At 38.7% G+C, this 21335-nt stretch overlaps 1 protein-coding gene across 3 annotated transcripts in view; it reads right to left on the bottom strand.

Moving 5' to 3' along the window:
- The window catches only part of eda (ectodysplasin A), a 40859-nt gene extending 24876 nt beyond the window's left edge, over positions 1-15983 (bottom strand). The window contains exon 1 of one of the 3 annotated variants that reach the window (XM_056237819.1): positions 15478-15983. In XM_056237819.1, the coding sequence (XP_056093794.1) occupies positions 15478-15795 (318 nt within the window). In that variant the 5' untranslated portion in view covers positions 15796-15983. The remainder of the gene's footprint in view (positions 1-15477) is intronic. The other 2 variants (XM_056237820.1, XM_056237818.1) reach the window with 2 other exon arrangements.
- Positions 15984-21335: the final 5352 nt, after the last annotated feature.

Below are 21335 nucleotides of genomic sequence, written 5' to 3'. Positions count from 1 at the left end.
TTCTCCACCTGCTCTCTTGATTTATTCTCCCTCTCGCTGGCTTTGTTCCCCCCTCCTCTGCTTTGCCTGGTGTAAAGGGCTTTGTGTTGTGGCTTTTAAACAATTCCAATTTGGGACAAACCACAAACCACATGAAACAGAGAGAGCAAGAGATAGAGAGGCTAGTAAGTGAGTGAGAGAGAAAAAGAGAGAAGACATCTGCTCAACAGCTTGACGAGCACTCAAATGAACATACAGCTTTTGGATAGAAGGGAAGGAGAGACAAAGAAGGTGAGAAAAAGAATGAAGAGGAGAGGCAGACAATGTTTTGTGTCCATGTATGAATGAGTTTATAAAATCATGGTCTGTGCATCAGTTTTTGATTTCACCATATCCAAACCGCCAATAAAACATGATGTCACGATTCCTTTATCAAAAGACGACAATACTTCTATGTCAACTAACTTTTACTTTAATACCAGCCTCTCTTTTAAAATCAGAATCATTTCATATGGCCTACATATTTATACAGTATAGAGAAACTTCCTTATATACCCAGTTTATATTAATTTCCGGAGTCTTGCTAGATATATGACGTAGGGCATGGATCTAGCCAGAAAAACATGAACAATCATCTAAGCCGTCATAAATCAGTGATATAATCTTAAAGGGCACGCCATCCATATTCAGGTTCATATCATTACCGTCAGCCTCACTCAAATGTCACCATATGTAAAACAACTTCATGATAATGTAGTTGGTGATAAGTGAGGCCCCTTGCAAAGTATACAGTGCGTTTGTAACAAAAGGTTAACCATTACATTTAAACTAATTTCCTTAAGGTATGCTGACCATTTCAGGAGGTGGTCCAACTATATGAACAGAAAGTTTACTAAGGCCCTAAGTAAAGTGTAGGGGTTGACCATCGATATACATCTACCTATCATGCCCACATGGTTTACACAGGATACAATGCACACTTCAGAAGATCTAACATTTATATATCATTTAGTACAATAACAGTTATGTCTAATAATACAATGACAAATGCTAAACAAAGACAGTAAACTAATGAAGATGGAGAATGGGAACTCTGGTGCTGTCAATGTCTGTAGGTGGCACATGGACTTAATTTAACCAACTATGTTAGCTTCATTAAATGGAAAATCAATTAAATTTTTATTGATTACAATTGTACTGATTAGAATAAATTGAACACTACTTACCATAGTAATGCATGGTTTGAAAAGAGTGCTTTGTAATTTGTGTTCACATTAGATATTATAAGTAAAGCAATTTCAGATTCACTGCTGAACAGATTCAGATTGCTCCAAAAATGAACATTCCTTCAGACAGACTGCAAAAAAATGATACCCATCGTCATTTTTTTCTTTTAGCTATTTTCATCTTGGCTAAACACTGCAAACCGACTGTGTAGTTTTAAGAAGCTTCTCTAAAAGCTGAAACAGTGAAATTCTTAATATTAATTCCAATAATTCCTAATAATGTTACATAAATTTATACTTTGTATTGAAGCACAGAGGTTGCGTAAGTGCATTTATTCAGCAACCACAACCACGAACAATATGTTAGAGAATCATGTTTAGATTTATTACAGTTTGTCACAGTGAAGGTTCGCTCGCACATTTAGTAGCAAACAGCGGATCACCAGCACTTTTTTTGCAGCCCAGACAGAGCATGTGCATCTGGTCAGATTGAAAAGAGTAAAACACTCAGCAGAAAATGTATCTTTTTAAGAAAAAAAGAAAAAAAAAATCTCAGTTTGGGGGTTTAAAGCTTTTGACATTCTGGCAACCTCAAGCAGGGAGCGTTCCATTTTGCTTTTCAATTTACACTCATGAACGTCCCTAAGCACTTCCCCTCGGGGGAAATCCCTGCCACCATTTTGAAGTGAGTTCCACTTTGTCAAGTGGGCAAGGGAAGTTTATGTGGATAGGCCCTCCTCGTCCCCTCAATTTTGACAGAGGGAGCGAGTCTACTCCGATGTACACTTCAAGCAGCTCCCACAATTCAACTTGATTGTGACGTCACAGCATATTGCGCTTAACTGTAGTGTATGATATATTAATTATTTTGAGAATAAATCGCATAATAGTGTATAATATATTAATTATGTTGAAATTTAAAGGTGCAGTCTGTTATTTCTCAAAATCGTTGCATTGTCAATATCTGAAATCAACACAAACACCCCAAAGCTCACCCTCAAATCCTAACTGCCCTACTCAGAGTCGGTCTCGAACCCCGATCATTGGTATGCGAGGTGGGTACACTAACAAGGACGCTAAACAGTAAACACCGCATTCTCTGTACAACTCTCACTAGGTGGCCTCTGTTACACATGCAATCCAAGAGTGGATGTCTATTTATCGTAGCAGAAGCGCAACAAAATAATGCTTCACGGAAAATAAATCGTAGATGATGAACGAACGACAAGAAAGCACAAAAAATGAACATGCATACACAAGAGTCAATACAAACAAGAGTTTGTTGTTAGTTGCCAACAGCACAGCAGCTCCAGATAAACAGTGACACTCAAAACCAGTTACTCACGTATTTTCAGGCCTTCCCGCTTAGCTCTCTCCAGCGCTGGAAAGCTTTTCTAATATTAACGCGGGTCCTAAAGCTCTTTCCTGATCATTACCCTTCATTTTCCAGTGATATTCCTATGAGCTTTTCTCTTTTGTAATGTCTCTCAGCCATCTCTCTTTCTACAGTCTTTCTTCAAATCTCCCTCTTGCTCGTTCTCTCTCCTCCACCATCATACGCACCCTAATGCTGATTGGCTGCACGTTTGTTGTTGTGTCTGGTTGTGTCGATCCGACCAACTTTCAAACAGCGTTTTTCAAATATGATTAAAATACAATTAATCGTGCTGCCCTAACGGTGAGGATGATCACAGCGAGTGGAGTGATTGTACAGAAATACAGCGCCGAGACACTAGAACTACATCTCTGAATCGATACAATTCACCTTTGACTGATTATTAATAGAGATGCACAGATACTAAATTTCTCTGCAGATACCGATAGCCAATTATTTAGAATATCTGCTGATTTTCCTTGATTTTCTTAACTCTTTCCCCATCATTGACAGAATTTTCTGGCATTCTGTGTTTTCACTTATACAGTAGGGGGCGCTCTTATGGATCTTTGAAAGAGTACAGAATCTCCAGATCCAAACACAAGCAAAAAAGGAGCAGAAACAAGTGATAAGAGCATTGCTTATGCACATTGTAGTCTTTAAAAAAGCTTTTTGTTTAAAATTTGGCTTTTTTTTGTGAAACTTGCCCACATTCAAGTGTTGTTAAAAAAAGAATGCATGAATCTAGAATAAAATGTTTTTGTTGTTGTTGAAAAGCAAAGGCTCTGTTTTTTCTTTTGATATTGCCTGTTCAGATATTCATACAACAAAATATTCTGGGGGCCATTACATTTTTGTGAAAATAATCAAAAATACTGCCGGTGGCTGGCAATTTAAAAAAAAAATATATATATAATTTACTGTAAAGGAGTTATTTAACGAACTGTAAACATTGGATAACTTTCTATATGTTAAGTGACATATTGTTCACAAGCTGTTTTATTGACATCTTTCTGCAGTTGAAACATTGATTGAGACATGATTCATTTCGGTAAGTTGTTCTGTATCTTTCAAAATACCTTCTTGATGTTCATGCATGTTTTCTCGCGCTATAACTTGTATTGAAATGGAAGAGATGACCCGTGTTGCCGCTTGAACTGAGGCGCTACAGCAATCTGTCACATCACATTTAAGAGTGTTTTATTGTTTGAATTTTTGTTTCCATTTATTGTTTGAATTTTGGGATAAGATAGAACGAATTTGTAAGCGGAGTAAAATAATTACTTTTATTGGCCAATACCGATTATTGGCCGATACATTGGTGCATCTCTAATCATTAATGATATGCATATCAAGGGCACACAACACTGAGCATTGTGAGCAAGAAATCAGAATTAAGGGCACAATAACGTAGTAATAAACAACACACGCACTCTTTTTGCTACTGTAGAGAGACTGACAAACCCCCCAAGCCAGATTCCCAGTGAAATGCTCTCAGACAGCAAGTGCAGTGAGTTTGCTTCTCTGAGAAAATCAATAATATCAGAAAGGTGATCAGCACATCCTTGAGTTGCTCTGGGGCAGTGGTTCTCAAACTTTTTCGGTCATTCCCCACTTTGGACAAGGGGGAATTTTCAAGCCCCACTGCCCCCATCGCCCCGACACAATGCTAATGAAATACGTAACAAGCTTAAAATGTTCCAATTTATTGAAGTAACAAGTAGTATCAGTATAGTAACAAGTTGTATCTAAATACAAACTAACTATCTACATCAAATAACAGCAAGTTCAAAAATAAAGAAAATGAAGTGCATCTGTGTCATAACTTGCATGAAATTCAAAAATAGAGAAAATAAAAGTGCCTCAAAAATAGAAAAGAAATAAAAGTGCCACTTTGCAATCTGTTAAAAAAAGAAAAGAAGAGAAATCCATTTGGCAAGACAGGTCTATTTATCCCTGCATTAGTGACTGCAATGAGCCTGTTTTGCATTGCACAATTTCTCAAAGCAGGGTTGCAGGCTTGATACTGCCACTCTCAAATCATGTTCAATGTTCAGAGAAATTTCATGTCTTGTCGTAAGCCACAACATAATGACGTCACATATTTTCCAACCCAGCCCTCAGCCCCCACTTACGCATGAAACAGCTTCCAGCGCGCCTGGCTACCCATCGGCGCGAAACATAGGCTACATATCTATGGGCGCAAAAGTTTGTTCCGCTACAATTAATATGCCGACGTCACGTCAATCATTATTTTGGGGGTGGGGAATTCCTGTTACTTGTTGTCGCCCCCGGGGGTGATCGGTCTAATAAGCGGCAAGACACAGCTATAAGGACGGTTTGCTCTCACACGCGCTGCATTAATAGTCACACACACACACACACACACACACACGCGCGCGCGCAGTCACTCTCTACTCTAGTGCGCGGTCTTGCTCCTGATTCCGGGAGATTGGATCTCATTTGCGGGCGTCAAGGAGCCGCTATCAATATGCGGGAGACTCCCGGAACTTCCGGAACATTTGGGATGTCTGGATAAAGATATAAAGGCATAAAAAGGAAAATTTCCTCCCGTTTGGCGCGCCCCACCTGTCACGTCTCTATTTCCCACCAGTGGGGCGCGCCCCACACTTTGAGAACCGCTGCTCTGGGGTCAGACAGATCAGACCACAACCTGAGAAAGTAGTTATGTCAGTTTTCGACGAAATTGAAGGCAACATTTTGGAAGAAACCGTACAGCACCTTAAAACATCAACCTGCGCCCTTGACGCAGTTCCCACATCTTTTTTTAAAAGTGTGTTAAACTGTTTAGAAGCAGATCTCCTAGAAGTGGTAAATGCCTCACTTCTCTCTGGGAGTTTTCCAAACTCCCTGAAAACTGCAGTTGTCAAGCCCCTCCTGAAAAAGAGCAATCTGGATAAGACCATCTTAAGCAACTATAGACCGATCTCAAATCTTCCTTTCATAGGCAAGATCATAGAAAAAGTTGTCTTCAATCAGCTGAACAAATTCTTAAGCTTGAATGGATACTTTGTGCTGTGATGCGATCGGAAACCAGATTGAAAATTGTCAGAGACAGGGCTCTAAAGATAATAAACGATATTCGCTTAAATACTGATACAGGCAAATTATCAGTACTGGTACTACTCGACCCCAGTGCTGCATTTGACACTGTCGATCACGACATACTTCTTGACAGGCTGGAAAACTGGGTGGGGCTTTCTGGGATAGTCCTAAAATGGTTCAGGTCATACTTAGAAGGGAGAGGTTATTATGTGAGTATAGGAGACCATAAGTCTGAGTGGACATCCATGACTTGCGGAGTCCCTCAAGGCTCAATTCTTGCACCACTCCTATTCAACATGTATATGCTCCCAATGAGCCAAATAATGAGAAAGAACCAAATTACTTACCACAGCTATGCAGACGACACACAGCTCTACTTAGCCCTATCGCCTAACAATTACAGTCCCATTGACTCCCTGTGCCAATGCATTGATGAAGTGAACAGTTGGATGTGCCAAAACTTTCTTCAGTTAAACAAGGACAAAACTGAAGTCATTGCGTTTGGAAACAAAGATGAAGTTCTCAAGGTGAACGCATACCTTCACGCTAGGGGTCAAACAACTAAAAATCAAGTCAGGAATCTTGGTGTGTCTCTAGAGTCAGACCTTAGTTTCAGTAGTCATGTCAAAGCAATAACTGAAAAATATTGCTAACATTAGATGCTTTGTTTCCAATCAAGACTTAGAGAAACTTGTGCATGCTTTTATCACCAGCAGGGTGGATTACTGTAATGGACTCCTCACTGGCCTTCCTAAAAAGACTATAAGACAGTTGCAGCTCATACAGAACGCTGCTGCCAGGATTCTGAGCAGAACCAGCAAATAGAACACATCACATCAGTCCTCAGGTCTTCACACTGGCTCCCAGTTACATTTAGGATTGATTTTAAAGTATTATTACTGGTATATGAATCATTCAATGGGCTAGGACCTCAATATATTGCATATATGCTCACTGAATATAAACCTAACAGATCACTCAGATCATTAGGATCACATCAGCTAGAAATACCAAGGGTTCACTCTAAGCATGGTGAGTCCGCTTTTAGCTATTATGCCAGCCGCAGCTGGAACCAGCTTCCAGAGGAGATCAGATGTGCTCCTACAGTAGTCACATTCAAATCCAGACTCAAAACACATCTGTTTAGCTGTGCATTTACTGAATGAGCACTGTGCCAATGTTCGTCCGACTGTTTTTACTGTACTTTATTTTATTTTTTATTCTAAACTGTTTTAATTATTCTTATTTGTTTTGATTATTTTAATTTCTTCTATGTAAAGCACTTTGAATTACCATTGTGTATGAAATGTGCTATATAAATAAACTTGCCTTGCCTAATAAAAGAATATATCTATGATTATGAATGCCACCTTCATCACTCTTACTCCAGCCTCATCTGGATCAGAGTATTTTCAAACACACCCCATACAGATGTGCACGTCGTCCACACATATAGATTAGAGCAGGTTTAGATTATGGGCATGTTATCACATATGGATTACATTATTGAGAACAACATTTCATACAATTCTCAGAGGGCCATCAAGAATATGCTGGTAATGACTCCAAAAACAACACAAGCCTCTGCTCTCATCTCAAACCACAGGGAGGTTCACATATCACAGTCAGACACCGAGATAGATTGTCCTGTTTAGTCAAGCTTTCACTCATCTTCCCTTCTTTTTGTCCTCTACCTCTCCAAATGGATGGTTTCCTTAAAGGCAACAAATGATCAAATACACCCACCCAGCTGTGCTCAAATTAATTTAACATAAAACATCTCTAAACTGCTTTTATGGAGGAGTCATTTCAACGGAGTGATAACAGGAGGCCTTGTCAAAATATACACACACTCACACATGACCTCTTGATCTCTATGCTTAATGACAGAACATATCCTGGTCACAGACAATGATGTTTGTCTGGAACTCTCTCAGTCGGTGAACCCCAGGGCGAACCAAACTCGTTTAGGATTCAACGATTCCAGTGTAAAGACACACACACTCACACAGATTGTGTGACCACCAGGAAACACAAACCGCTGCGAAAAGTTTAAATCACCACAACAGACACAAAATACAATATTAACAGATACAGACGCATACACACAAAAGAAAGACAGAGCATTCCTCACAAATGCCAAGCAGGACCAGAATAATGGGTGTTATTATACGTACAATGTCAAACATACACACACAGGCTCTTACAGACAGACTGATATGCACATTGCACACCCAAACAAATACAAATACAAAAACACACAGGCCAGCAGAAACACATGCTGGGTTACTTGGGGACAGTCATACTGAAAATGGGGCAGTGTGTTCAGACTCCAGTCACAACCAATTTAAGCTCACATTAATCACAAAAAAACCCTTTTTAAATTTAAAAAGCTTTGTTTATTGACAGAGAGGCCATTGAGGTGTTTCAAGTTGTTTTTGAGGTGCCATGGGGTCCGAGGTCATGGTTTAGTAGGTACAGGGCTCACTCCAGACGGCGACCAAATTGTCACATTTTGCAACCTTTATTTACAACTGTCTTTATGACTTAATTGCCATTTTCACTCCCTAATATATGGAAAAGTAGGAAAAGTCAGTCTCATGAAAAACAAAACCTTTTCTTCAAATTGCGACTGAATTACACAGAAAGCAAGTAAAGAGCACTCTTATAATCACTAAAGCTGTCTGTCATTTCAGTATGATACTATAGAAGAACAATGGTACTTTTATTAAGAGTAGAATATTAGAATTTTCCTAATAAAAATGAGTTTTTTGCATGTTACTGTTGTTAACAAAAGTTAATTTTATCTGCATCTCAATTCAAGCTCAGTGCTAATTACTATCAAATTTCTAATAAATTTTAAAATCATTTTATTAGTAGTAAATGCACTTATTAAAAGGTACACTGTGTAGTTTAAGTATTTTTTTAGCTAAAATCAACGTCTTTATTCATAAATATGTCCTCATTGGTGTAAAATTACCTCTGCCAATGATCTGACTTATCCTCATAAGCGAAGAATTTCTTATATTTAATTACATGGGATGGGTAAGTCCAAGGAGGCTTCCATGTCGTTCCGTCATCTTGAAAAACTATAATAGCAGAGAGGGACAAACGCGTTTTCGTTCAGAGCCAGCGTCACGTGACTGAAACGGACAAGGAGTCACTGCCCTTGTCACTTGTCACTGCCCCGGCAAATTTGAAAGGCTGCGCAGCACCGTACTTCATAATGCAGGGTCATTATGCCGAGCCACCGGAGAAGGAATCCTTGCCAAAAAAGCAAAAAATAATAATTTAAAAGGAAAATAAAGGTAAATATCGGGATAGCTTTTCCCAGGTGGAAAGAGCTAATGAAGGAGAAAGACTACAACGGCTACCGTTGCAACACGCATTTGAAAAAGCGAGGCGCTAGAGAGCACTATTCGTTTGAATGCAAAATACAATTTCACCGCTACATGGGAGAAATTCCTACACAGTGTACCTTTAATGCAAAACAATAGTAATATGATTAAATTGCCTTTAAGATTAAAAATCCCCCCAGCGCTACCAAATCATGTGCTGGCGCCACCATCTGAAGAACTGCTCTCAATGTTATGGTGTGTTCCCACCGAACGCTAATTTAATAATTTGCGCGAGTAGATAATAGTATAGTCACTGCAAAGACGCGAATAGACGCATCATTCGCGCCGGCCGTCGCGAATGACGCGAATTGGGCGACGTGTTTGCCGCGACGAGTTTGCCGCGTTTCTTCCGCGCAAGTTGAAAAATGTGAACTCGAGCGGAAGATTCGCATGACGCTTTGTTGCGCCAGCCAATCAACGAAGAGATAATTGATACGTCCGGTCTATCACTGTTGTCGAAAATGGAGGGGATGCTTATTGTTGCCGTCTGTGGGTACCCTGAAAGATACGATACTACGTCGTATGCTTACAGAGACCGGGCATAAAAGGAAAGGAGAAGACGGTGAAATTCACAGAGTTGAGTGCGCCTCTGGATGGTGCTGTGAACCCAGACATGTCGGCGTTTGGCTTTCCTTCGTATTTGGGACTTCCACAACAAGTACAGAGCAGGAATATCTTTTATTTCAGATTTTTGATGCTCTATTCGCGTTCGGTGTGAACACACCATTAGTCTGGAGCCCTGAGGTAGCACGTGATGTGCATATGAAGGGATCATGTTTAATGTAATTGCTCAATCAGTGTTTCAACCGCGTAAAGACATTAATAAATAAACTTGTAAACAATGTCACATTTACATTTACCTCAGAAAAGCCATTCAGTGACCATAAATTAATTTGTTAGTCAACTAGAAGAAGAGCATTTTGCTAAATATATGCATCATATTACATATTCATTATATATGTTTTACTTAAAGGTAGGGTAGGTCGTTTTTGGTCTAAAAAACTTTTTCCCAAATTTGTTTAAACTTTCTATATATATCAATGCATAATTAAAATGTAAGTACTCTGATAAAAAGAGTATAAAAATCGAGTGACTCTAGACCGTTTAATCTGCACTAAACACAGCTCATTATTTCCTGCCGGGACGAAACAAAGGATTGGCTTAGGCGACTGTCACTCTCTCGCAACCATGGCAACACCCGCGCTGCTACATGCGCTGCCCACATGCGCGCACTCGTTTGACTCGAGGAGGGTAAGAGACTAGTAAGAGACACAATTACATGCAAAACACGGCGTATATGTTATGAATCTTACACGAAATTCACCTTCATCACAGTGAAACTGATTGTAATGGGAAAACGTGTATCAATGCAACCTGTTTTTAGCTTTGCTTTATGTTACTAGCTCGTTAACGAATCAAACTCAATATATTTTAAACTTTACCAGTATCGATATGCTAGCTTGATAGTGAGTACTAACAGCCATGTTAGTTGTTTATATTCATAATGATAAAGTTAGGTATTTTATTACATGTGAGTCTGACATGATGTCACTACATGCACTGCTCCTCTCCGCTCGGCGCTGGTAAGCGCGTCCTCCAGCTGTGAGCTGTCGGCATCGCTCGTTCATGTGTTTTGGGGGCGTGGTTTTGGAAGGAGCCCAGAATGGAGGGGGTGGAAGTGAATGGAGATAAGTAGCTGTGTTTATTACAGCCCTGAGAGGACTACAGACACTCGATTTTTATACTCTCTTTTCCAGAGTACTTACATTTTAATTATGCATTGATATATATAGAAAGTTTAAACAAATTTGGCAAAAAGTTTTTTTTTTAATCCTACCTACAATTAACCTGACTCCGCCAGATGGATTTGCTCCGCATATCCATCTGGAAACCTTCCGTTGAAGTAGTTTTGGTAAGGGGCGAAAATACTGGTTAGCTGATTGGCCTATGTTGGTGATAGACGGGCCAAATCAACCAATCAGATCAACGAAGCATATGACGTACTAACAGAGCGTATCTTTTCCTCTGAGAAAAGCCTCCAGAGCAGTGTTTTGCTCTTCTTTCAGTGAAGAAATACTCTGTAATTCCGATAAAACTTGCTCGATAGCCACGCTGATGCTAGTTTCATCCGCTGAAGCCGACATGTTCTTTAGACTGAACTGACGCGCTTCTCGTTGCGTCACACCTCAACACGCCTCAAAGCCAACGCTGATTGGACGTTCGTTTGGTGAACTGCTCCCAAATTTTCTTTAACGGAAAGTATCCAGACTGATCTGCGAGTGAAACCTTGAAAGCTCGCGAGATCAGGATGGTCTCACGAGGCTAACCTACAATACCTTTAATGTATGTTTGAATAAATCCATCAAGTTTTTATGACAGCCACCATTTAAATGTTTATATTTAATAAAAATAAAATTAATAATAATTGGAGTAGAAACATAATTATGTAATAATTGTAAATAATAAGCTAAATGAAAGTAAATAATAAACTATAATTTTATTATTATAAAACCTTCTTTAATTAAGCGTTTGTATACAAATCAGTTAATTTTAACCCTCAAAATAGTAATGTAGTACCAACTGACTGTATCTGTCAGTTGGTACTACATTACTGTATCTGATACATATCCATATTAATCAATATTGAATCAGAATCGAATAGCAAGCTTGTAAAGTGTAATCGAATCATGAAATTTGTGTCAATGCCCAGCCCTAAAGTGAATATCTATCCATTTATTAATCTGAAAATTGTATTTTCAGAACAGTATTTATCTGATACAAAAGAGAGAGAACGAGATAAAGAACATTTATGTTATATTTCTTTAATTATTTTAATAAATACTATAATATTACTTTAGAAACAAAAAAGTGTATAATGTTGTCATGCTGTAATCTAAACAAGGGCTGTGCTTAAATGAAAAAAAGTTTTTGAACTGGTTTATTTAAAAGAATCTAACTGAACTGATTCCCTGAAGTGATTTAGATGTTTCAATATTTTCTGAGAGAAAGACAATGAACATTTTAGACAAGCATTACTCAGTTAATTTTGCTAAAAAGCCAGACTTAAAAAAATAAAAAAACATTACAGAAAAAGGCAATGTCACGTGACATCGCTACATTGTAACTTGTTAAAAAAAAAATGCTTGTTACTGAAAAAGCCATACTGTTATGAAAAGAGTTGAGCTACTCTGATACCATAGAATTCCATTCATTTAGATCTGACCCTTAAAAAATTATTTCATTGGTGTGACCTATTGTAGTCAGGTTGATTCAGTGATCTTGATCTATCTACATTCATCCATCCATCCAATCATCATGCCGCTCTAATGTGTAATTTTAAAGCTTTGGTTCCCAAACTTACACACACATCTGTGTGTTAGCTGTTGTCTGGGACTCCTTAAATAGATCCAGCTGTTTAAAGTAAAGCCATTAAAGTCGTGCAAACATTCTGTTTCTTCAGAGCACAGCTCTCTAACACCTGTTTGGCCGAGGTGAACTCGCTCTTAGATCCCTCATTAGCACACACATACACACACACTTTTGCAATCAGTCAGACAGAGCAGCGCTGCCTCTGGGATATATAGTGTTAGCCATATCAGATCTAAGATGCTGATCAACGAGCGCATTCCTTACTGCTAACTCCTCACTGCTAACTCGAAGGACAAAGGACTCGGGCTAACACACCGAGAGCATGTGAGAAACTTGTCTGTGTATTAGTTACAGCGGTAAATAGTTGAATGGAGAGTAATTAGAGTGAGGCTGACTCCATCCGTTAATGTAATATCCTGTCGAGGAGGAATCCCATACCTACAAAGCTTAATAAGGAATAGTGTGTGTGTGTGCATTAGAGAGCTCACACTGCGATCTGGCCACATGCCATAATGCCTGAGAGAGAAAGGGGAAAATATTCCCTTCATTTTCCCATGCTCTCTCTCACACACATATAAACTCTAACAAAGGAAAGGTCCGATCTACAGTGTAAAAGAAAAGCAGGTCTGATCCACTGTAACAGGTATGACCTTCACAGGAACACAAACAGAGAGATGCATGTGCTATAATGAGACATAGCAGTTTCATAGCTGATACAGAGTATCTCATTTATGGATTTATTACATATTGGGATTATAACCAACAAATGGCTGATATGTACAATTTATACAATTCTGTCTGAATAATTTAAAAATCAAACACCGAAAACAATCATTTTCAACAACATTTTCAAAAACGACATCATAATGAACAGTACAAAAAACTAATATTTTGATTTGGTAAAGATTACATTTAACAGTGTTATTACTAGTGTTTTAAAATATTGATGCACGCTTTAAGCGTGCATTAGAAAGAGAAAAACGTAAACTAAACATAAAAATAGGGGAAATGAGCACGCACAATTAAATATTCAATTTCGACCGATATATACAATATTGATAGTACCGTTATGCAACTTTACACCATTGCACTGGTATTAAGTAATACTATTTTGTCATAAAAAAAAACATCAACTATACCAAAACAAATTTAAAAATGATTTTGTTTTCCTAAGGAAACTATATTAATTTTAGCAGTGGTCATGTTGCACACACACTTTCTCTCGCTCTGTGGTTTCTATGCATGTCATCTTTACTCTGACAGACTAACCGCGCTCACGCCTCCCTCCATCAATCAGAGTTGTCATGGTTACACGCCTTCTTCTGACATGCACCAGTGCAATACTCACAGACACATATTTGCACGCACATGCACACAATAACACCATGCCTAGTAACAATACTTCCAAAATGAGTGTCCATCCCACACCGATGCTGTGTGCGCCTATAGGGCTGCTCCATACACTCTAAAATCACATATGAAAATTGTGAATGCAAAAATGTACAGGTTTACAAACAAGTAATGGACAATTAGGATGCCAACATCTATGTAAATATCACAATAAGCAAACAAGACAATTCCTACAGCCCTTTGACACTAACTTTTACTGTATTGTTTGTGTGCACCAAGGACGAGATGTCTCTGCACCCTGATATTCACTTCAGAAAGGCCATAGACGTACGTTGGATTCATTCATTCATTCACTGCAGGAATTTGTCTGTGTGTGTAATTCTACCTCCTCCAGTTATGTCTAATAAAACGCATCCCTGAGCCAGGCGCTCTGGATTCAGCACTAACACACTGCCCGCGGGGTGAACATCAGGAAATGCTGCGACGAGCCTGGCCTTTTGCCAAAGGAATCAAACACGAGTCCGGGCCAAACCGCAGCGAAGGCTAAATAAACAGCGACCTGTGCCGCCTGACAGTAAAAGTGCGTCTGATGAAGAGAACTCGTAAAAAGGACAGATGTTGTTTAAACAGAACAAATGTCCCCTGCAGGTGAACGATTCACAGTTACGAGAAGCACGTCACTCGCGGGCTTTTGACGCACAATGTGAGTGGGGCGAGAGGCAAATGCTAATCTAAATCAGTGACTGAAGCTCAGCTCACAAACTAGGTGCTTGTCATACCTAGAGGTTAAAGGGTTAAAGACTGAACCCCTGCAAAGTGCAATTGATGTGCCTTTGAGCAAAACCCCTAAACTTAGATTGGGGTCTGTCCTTGTGATAAGGTAATATAAATGACAAATAGCAAATTTGGTAAATACTGATTGCATTTTGTGCCTGAATGTGCATATTATAATATTAAATTAATAGAATAAAATGCTAATAATAGTTGTGCACAACTCCAGATTACAACAAATACAATGTAAAAATCTTTTTTGTTTTAAACATTTGTTTTTACTTTATCACAATTTTGTCCTTTCTAGTCAATTTTAAGAATTTCTCAGCTCAATTTTCTTCATCAGTAACAAAGTGTTATGTAAAAAAAAAAAGGCAATGACCCTAATTGCTGCAGGCACTAGTTTGATTTTGCTTAAAGTTTAATTGCTGCTTTTAAGTTTGAGTTAGTGGAGTGATTTTTTGTGTGTAAATGTAAAAAATGCTATGGCTCATGACACTGACTTTAAATTGACAAATATATCATTTTACAGCACTCACTCAATGAGAGACTTTCTGTCTCACACAATTACTTGTTTTTCAATTCTGGTCCTATAGAAGACCAAAGCACTGTACATTTGAGATGTTTTTACACCTGATTTTCCATCAGCTCAGTAGATGCTCAAAGACCTCAACTGGGTGTGTCAAATAAAGTGAGACCTCTAAAATGAACAGTGCTGTGTGACACTTCAGAACCAGGATTTAGAAGCACTGACCTTAAAGGAAGTGGACTCTAACAAAAGGTCTCCAAACACACACACACACACAATAGTCTGGGGGGCAAGACAATAAGAAATTCTCTTCTCAATAACAGAAGCTGAAGCAAATGTGACAAGTGAGCAGGAAGCACGTTTTGTTGTCTGCCTACCTGCTCTTTGTGTAGAACAACAGATAACTCAGTTTACCTGATCGTCTATTGTTGGGTGGTCGGTGTCCCGTAACCGGAGCACTGGCGCTGTGGCTTCATAGTGCGGGATTGGCCCCGTTGATGACACCTCATCTTTGTGTTTCTGTGATATTTCGCGTTTGAGCTCAGAGCGCAGGTCCAGGTAGCAGAAGAGCGTGACGAGGTGCAGAGAGAGCGAGAGGATGAATAAACTCAGGAAGATTTTGCAGTTGTTGCATTGGCTTTGGCACTCACACGCCGCCTGCGTGCGCTCGCGCTCTTCCAACTTCGCCGGCTCGCGCTTCGGTACCATGGCTGCGTGCAGGTCAGTCAGCATTGCCTCTCATACCGAACTTCCTCGTCCTCTCTCAGCGACTGTTGGATTGGGCTGGTCGCGGTGAGCAATTGCGTCTCTGTGGGCTCATCTGGCTTCCTGACCTCGGACTGCGAGGATTCAGGCTGATAACCTACTGCGGCCAGTTCCAGAGACCGACCCCTAGCAGCTGATTGGCTGCCGGCGTGACGTCAACTCATTGAAAATCCTCCCGCGGAAAAGAGCGCGAGCAGAGGCACTACAACTACGACATTCATCAGAGGACGCAGACAAACACAAATCACTGAGGCGCTAACAATAGCGTCACATGTTCGCTGCCGATTACACAATATTTCCCATTTCGTAACCCCTGGAAGGAACAATCTGTAAATAAGTTAGCTGATTTAGTCAAGAGATTTTTCGTTTGGTTGTGTCTAGATCATGGGTTTTCAAACTTCACAGAACTGCAGGACTCCCTGTATATAGGCCTATTATACATTTTAAATAATTAGCATTATTAAATTATATAGCTATGCTTAATAAATCATTAATTAGAAAGTTAGACATTAGTTAAATTGGTGTCATGAAAATCTTTCACAAACCCACATAGACCCATAAGCGACCCCCAAGGACCCATAGGCTTGGAAAACTCTGAACCGATCATGATTTATTTAGGCTATTTATTTGTTTACTCTTAAACAATCTTTATCCTTCTTGACAAACTTTCCCTAACCACATGCTTGTATATGAGGCTTACTCAGTGAAAGTGTGTGTGCATGTGTGAGCGTGCAAGTGTGTGAAGTCCACATCTTTAATGTGTTAGAACTGAGGACTGGTAGTGTAATTGTGCATATGTTGAGAATCAGAGCAGACTGAGTGTTAAAAGCAGGACAGGACTGCCAATCAAACAAAAACATCAAATGACACACACATGCACAGAAACACATGAGCACACACATGCTTTTCAAACAACAAAATTATACACATACATGCACAGCTTACACACATTTATTACTCAAGCACCAAAGCGAATCTATTTATTACTGTCAAGCACACACACACACACACACACACACACACACACACACACACACACACACACACACACACACACACACACACACACCATATTAATCTAACTCCACTTTATTCTTTCTCATGCTTTTTTCAGACGTGTCACCCTCATCCAATAACTTGGAAAACAATGAAAGTGGCAGTAAAAAGGAGGATGACAGTGGCGGGATGGATGGTTTACGAAGAGATGAGCAAGGCGCAACTTTCTTGCTTTCTTTATTTTTATTTTATTTGAGTAAACATGGTGCAATTTCATAATTGGAGTCAGCAAGCATTACTGCATGCATGCTCAGAGGGAAAGTCTATAGAGCTCAACAATGTAATTCAGAAGAAAAATCCAGTCCAAGAGTGTTTGTGGATGCTATCTGACCTCAGTTTCATTGCTTTCTCTCTTTCTCTTCCTCTGTTCTCGCTCCACTCACAGCTGTGCTCTGTGTACTGCAGATCCTCTGTGACCTCATAAAGCTGAATCTCTTTAATATGGTTTTATATTAAATCTGGGCCGCTTCTTTTCGACTCCAGATTCTTTAATCTTAAATCACTTAAATATTCACAGCTCACTGCTGCTGAATCGATTCAGCGCCACACACACATGCACACGGTCTAGCTGTCTCACACTCAGGCAATGTCCTCTAACAATCCATGATGTATCTCTAAACGCAGACATTACTAAATAATGTAATAAAAGCATCATTACAATAGCTCAACCCACCCACAAAGTCTGGAACAAGTTCTAAAAACACGCACGCATACGCATTTACGCACACGCGCAACAAAAACATTAGCCAAAAACACACGCACGCAGGCGCACACAAACGCACAGATGCATTAAAAAAACCTTGCAGTGAATATTCAAGTCTATGGGTCTGAGACCCTTGGGCAGTTGAAATTAAATTATACAAATTAACTTAACAGAGAATCCAGCCCATACGGAGCCCAGAGAGGCTGGAATCAGGGTGCTAAGAGTTTAAGAAAACAGCAATCACACACACACACACACACACACACACACACACAGAGAGAGAGAGAGAGAGAGAGAGAGAGAGAGAGAGAGAGAGAGAGAGAGAGAGAGAGAGAGAGAGAGAGAGAGAGAGAGAGAGAGAGAGAGAGAGAGAGAGAGAGAGAGAGAGAGAGAGAGAGAGAGAGAGACGGCACTGGAAACTAAATGTTCTAGGTTTTTGAGGAACAATTATTATTAGGCTATAGGCCAGTAGCTTACAAAATTCAGCAAACGACAATGGCCATAAAAACATTAGATTAGCTTAATGTTAAAATATGATTGCTTTATTTTAGTGAGCGAGACAACGTCCCTAAACTATTTTTTAATATGAAGATTAGCTAATGATCAAACAATAAAATGTTTCGATTAGTCGCTTGACCTTTTACAAATAGGCTAGCTATTGTTTTCACTACAAAAAGGAAGTGGTATTTACAGTATGAAGTATATACAGTGAAGTGGGTAAACTGATGTTGATTAATCTGCAAGATACAAGATACCTACTTTCAAACCCAACACACAACGAGAAAACACTACCTCCTACTGGCCAAAACTATCACCACACAGGCCTATGAAGGATATGCTATGCACTAACATAGTTGGTAAATGAGAGAAAATGATATAGGCTACTACACGGCTTATTGGTTTGCCACAGTGCAGTCTCGAAGTCCATACATGGAGAACTGGGATCCGAATCTGACAGATTCAAGTCTGTGCTCATGCAGAACATCTCTCTTTAGGAGTTTAGATCGCGGAGAAGATAATTTCAGTGGAAAAAAGGCCCAAAGAAGCGGCAACATGAGAACAGATCTAGTGACTCAGCTCACAGACTTTATCTGACTTCCACACTCAAAGAAAACTGATGAATTCACTGAGATAAAGGGCTACATCTACAACAAATGGATAAACAAGCCCAGCTGCTTTTTAGTAAATTCTACCTGACGATAATGCCTGGATAACTAAAAAAAAAAAAAAAAAAAAAAATCAGAGACATGAATTGAGCAGAGGAAACAGTTTGATATGTTTATTCAGCTAATCTATTAGGGTAACCAGACTTCCCTGTTTACCCGTTTTTTGGTGTCTTTTGTTGTCCCTGACTAGAGCTGCCCCTGGAAATGTCCATATTATAACATACATGCAAATACTGAAAAAAGTATTTAGAAAAAAGCCCAACAAAAAATGGCACTGCAACTACTACACTGATTACATGAAGAACTTGAAAGTAAGGGATTTCTGAGAAACGCCGTTGAACGTGGATCGGACTGAGCACCACAATGCACTTGTAGCCAATCAGCAGTAGGGGGCGTATACACTCATGATGGTGGAGGAGAGAGAGTGAGCAAAAGAGAGATTTGAAGAAAGACTGTAGAAAGAGAGATAGCTGAGAGACATTACAAAAGAGAAAAGGTCAGAGGAATATCACAAAAGAAGGGTTATGACCAGGCAAGAGCTTTAGGACCCACGTTAATATTAGAAAAGCTTTCCAGCACTGGAGCGACGTTAGAGAGCAGGAAGACCTGGGGGCTGTTCCATAAATGAAGCTTAGAAAAGCGGGGATTAAACTCCAAAACCGGACTTGAATGAGCCTAACAAATAAGTTGGGGCTAAAGTGGTTCCATAAAAGGTAATTGAAGTTCACGCAATCTCACTAATTTGATCCAGGTTTATCTAGTCTAGATAATTGCGTGTGCACGCGTTTCTGAAGCAGCCCTAGAGGTCGATCGTGGATCAAATCGATCCACCATCATACAGCGTATATTTTGTGCTGTTTTATGCATTTGTGACATGTTTTTTTTTTTCCCTCAGTGCACAAATTACATTTTACAGTTATATTCTCCATCTGTAAATGTTAGAAAGTCGTGCAAATGTATCCATTTTGCTGCTAATCTTCATATTGAACGAGCGCTGCTGCGCGCATGCGCGCCAAATAGGAGCGCAATAATTCTGACTAAAACATTTTGCTTGAAAAAATTAATATGCGATATTTTATAACACTAGAAATATCTTCTAATTATAATAATTTCTCTTTAGGATGTTGGATAAGTTGCAGTGAACTTCTAGCTCATTACACTCATATATTTTATACTTCTAATAAAAAAAAGAAATTGAACAGAAGTAGCCTAATTCAGGGAAGATTTTTTTTAAAGAAACTAAATAAATAAAGATACAAAATATAGTTTTGGGTATAGGACCTATGCTACTTTATAAAGATGATATATACTTATTTAGAATGCTGAGAATTACAGCTTTTAATGCAATCATTTTTTTTGAGAAAGCAAGAATCCCCAGTTTTAAATGAGTGGTTAGATTTAGTTTCTAAAGTACATTATGGAGAGGATAACATTAAATTAAGAACAAATGTATACATTTTGAAAAGATATGTGCAACTCTAAAATCAAAGAATATTCCATAAAATAAAGGAATATATATTGGCCTACATTAACTACATTTTTATGTAACCTTCCCTTTTATTTCTAGTTATTTGTTATTTTATTTATTTACTTATTTAATATTGAATATTTGATATTTAAATAATATTACTTGAATAACTTTTAGGAATTATGTGTCATTCATTATAAGAGTTTGATATATGTGAATGTTATATTTTTATTAATATTTATTTATTGTTTTATTTATATGTATGTGTTGGTATTATCACAAAAGAAAAAAAAGTAGAAGGAAAAATAAGGAATATTTATTGGGGGAAAATATGATGTCTTTAAAGGAACTGTCCATTTGTATAATTGTGTTAAATGTGTTTGAATTGAAAGACATAATAAAGTACTTAAAAAAAAAAAAAAAAAATATATATATATATATATATATATAAGAGACAGTGTAGAGAAAGAATTCTCTGATAACCGAGGCATTCCTTAATTAAAATGTCTTTATTACAAAAATGACATGTCCTAAACGGAAAACTTTAAAACGCCTTATATATGTGTCTATATTGTAGCCTTATTTAAGTTGATTTTCTGTATACTGTGTATTTATAAAGTCCAATAATGGTATTAGAGACTGTCAGTGGTAATATCATTGTGTTCTTGTCGGTCAGTGTTGAGGATCTGTGTAACAACTGAGGCTTAGCCTGACAGTTAGCCTGCCCTGGACCAGGCTAGTTTCCCAGCATAAGTTGCCAGGGTAACTGAGTTTGAACTTTTTTAAGTTTGATTTATGAAACCGAATCTACCAAAAATAAGCTTGACTAACCGAAATAAGCCTGGCTTATACTCTAATCTTGGTTTATGGAACAGCCCCCTGGAAACAGACACCAAGGTTGCATTGTTTCTGCTCCATACATGAATAACACTGATTTTGTTATGTTTCACAGAACCAAGATATGCTGTTGTTGTAGTAATGTTAGCTAAAGTAACAGGACACTTTTGAGTGTCAGTGTTTGCTTGGAGCTGGTGTGCTACTGGCGACTAACAATGAACTCAATGTAACGGAGGTATTTTTCTCTATGGGGACTTTTATTTTGACGGGTTTTTCT

Source organism: Rhinichthys klamathensis, unplaced genomic scaffold (genome assembly GCF_029890125.1).
Source record: "Rhinichthys klamathensis goyatoka isolate OS25496 unplaced genomic scaffold, OSU_Roscu_1.1 h1tg000501l_1, whole genome shotgun sequence".
Lineage (NCBI taxonomy): Eukaryota > Metazoa > Chordata > Actinopteri > Cypriniformes > Leuciscidae > Rhinichthys > Rhinichthys klamathensis.
This window is presented reverse-complemented; position numbering and strand designations above follow the sequence as displayed.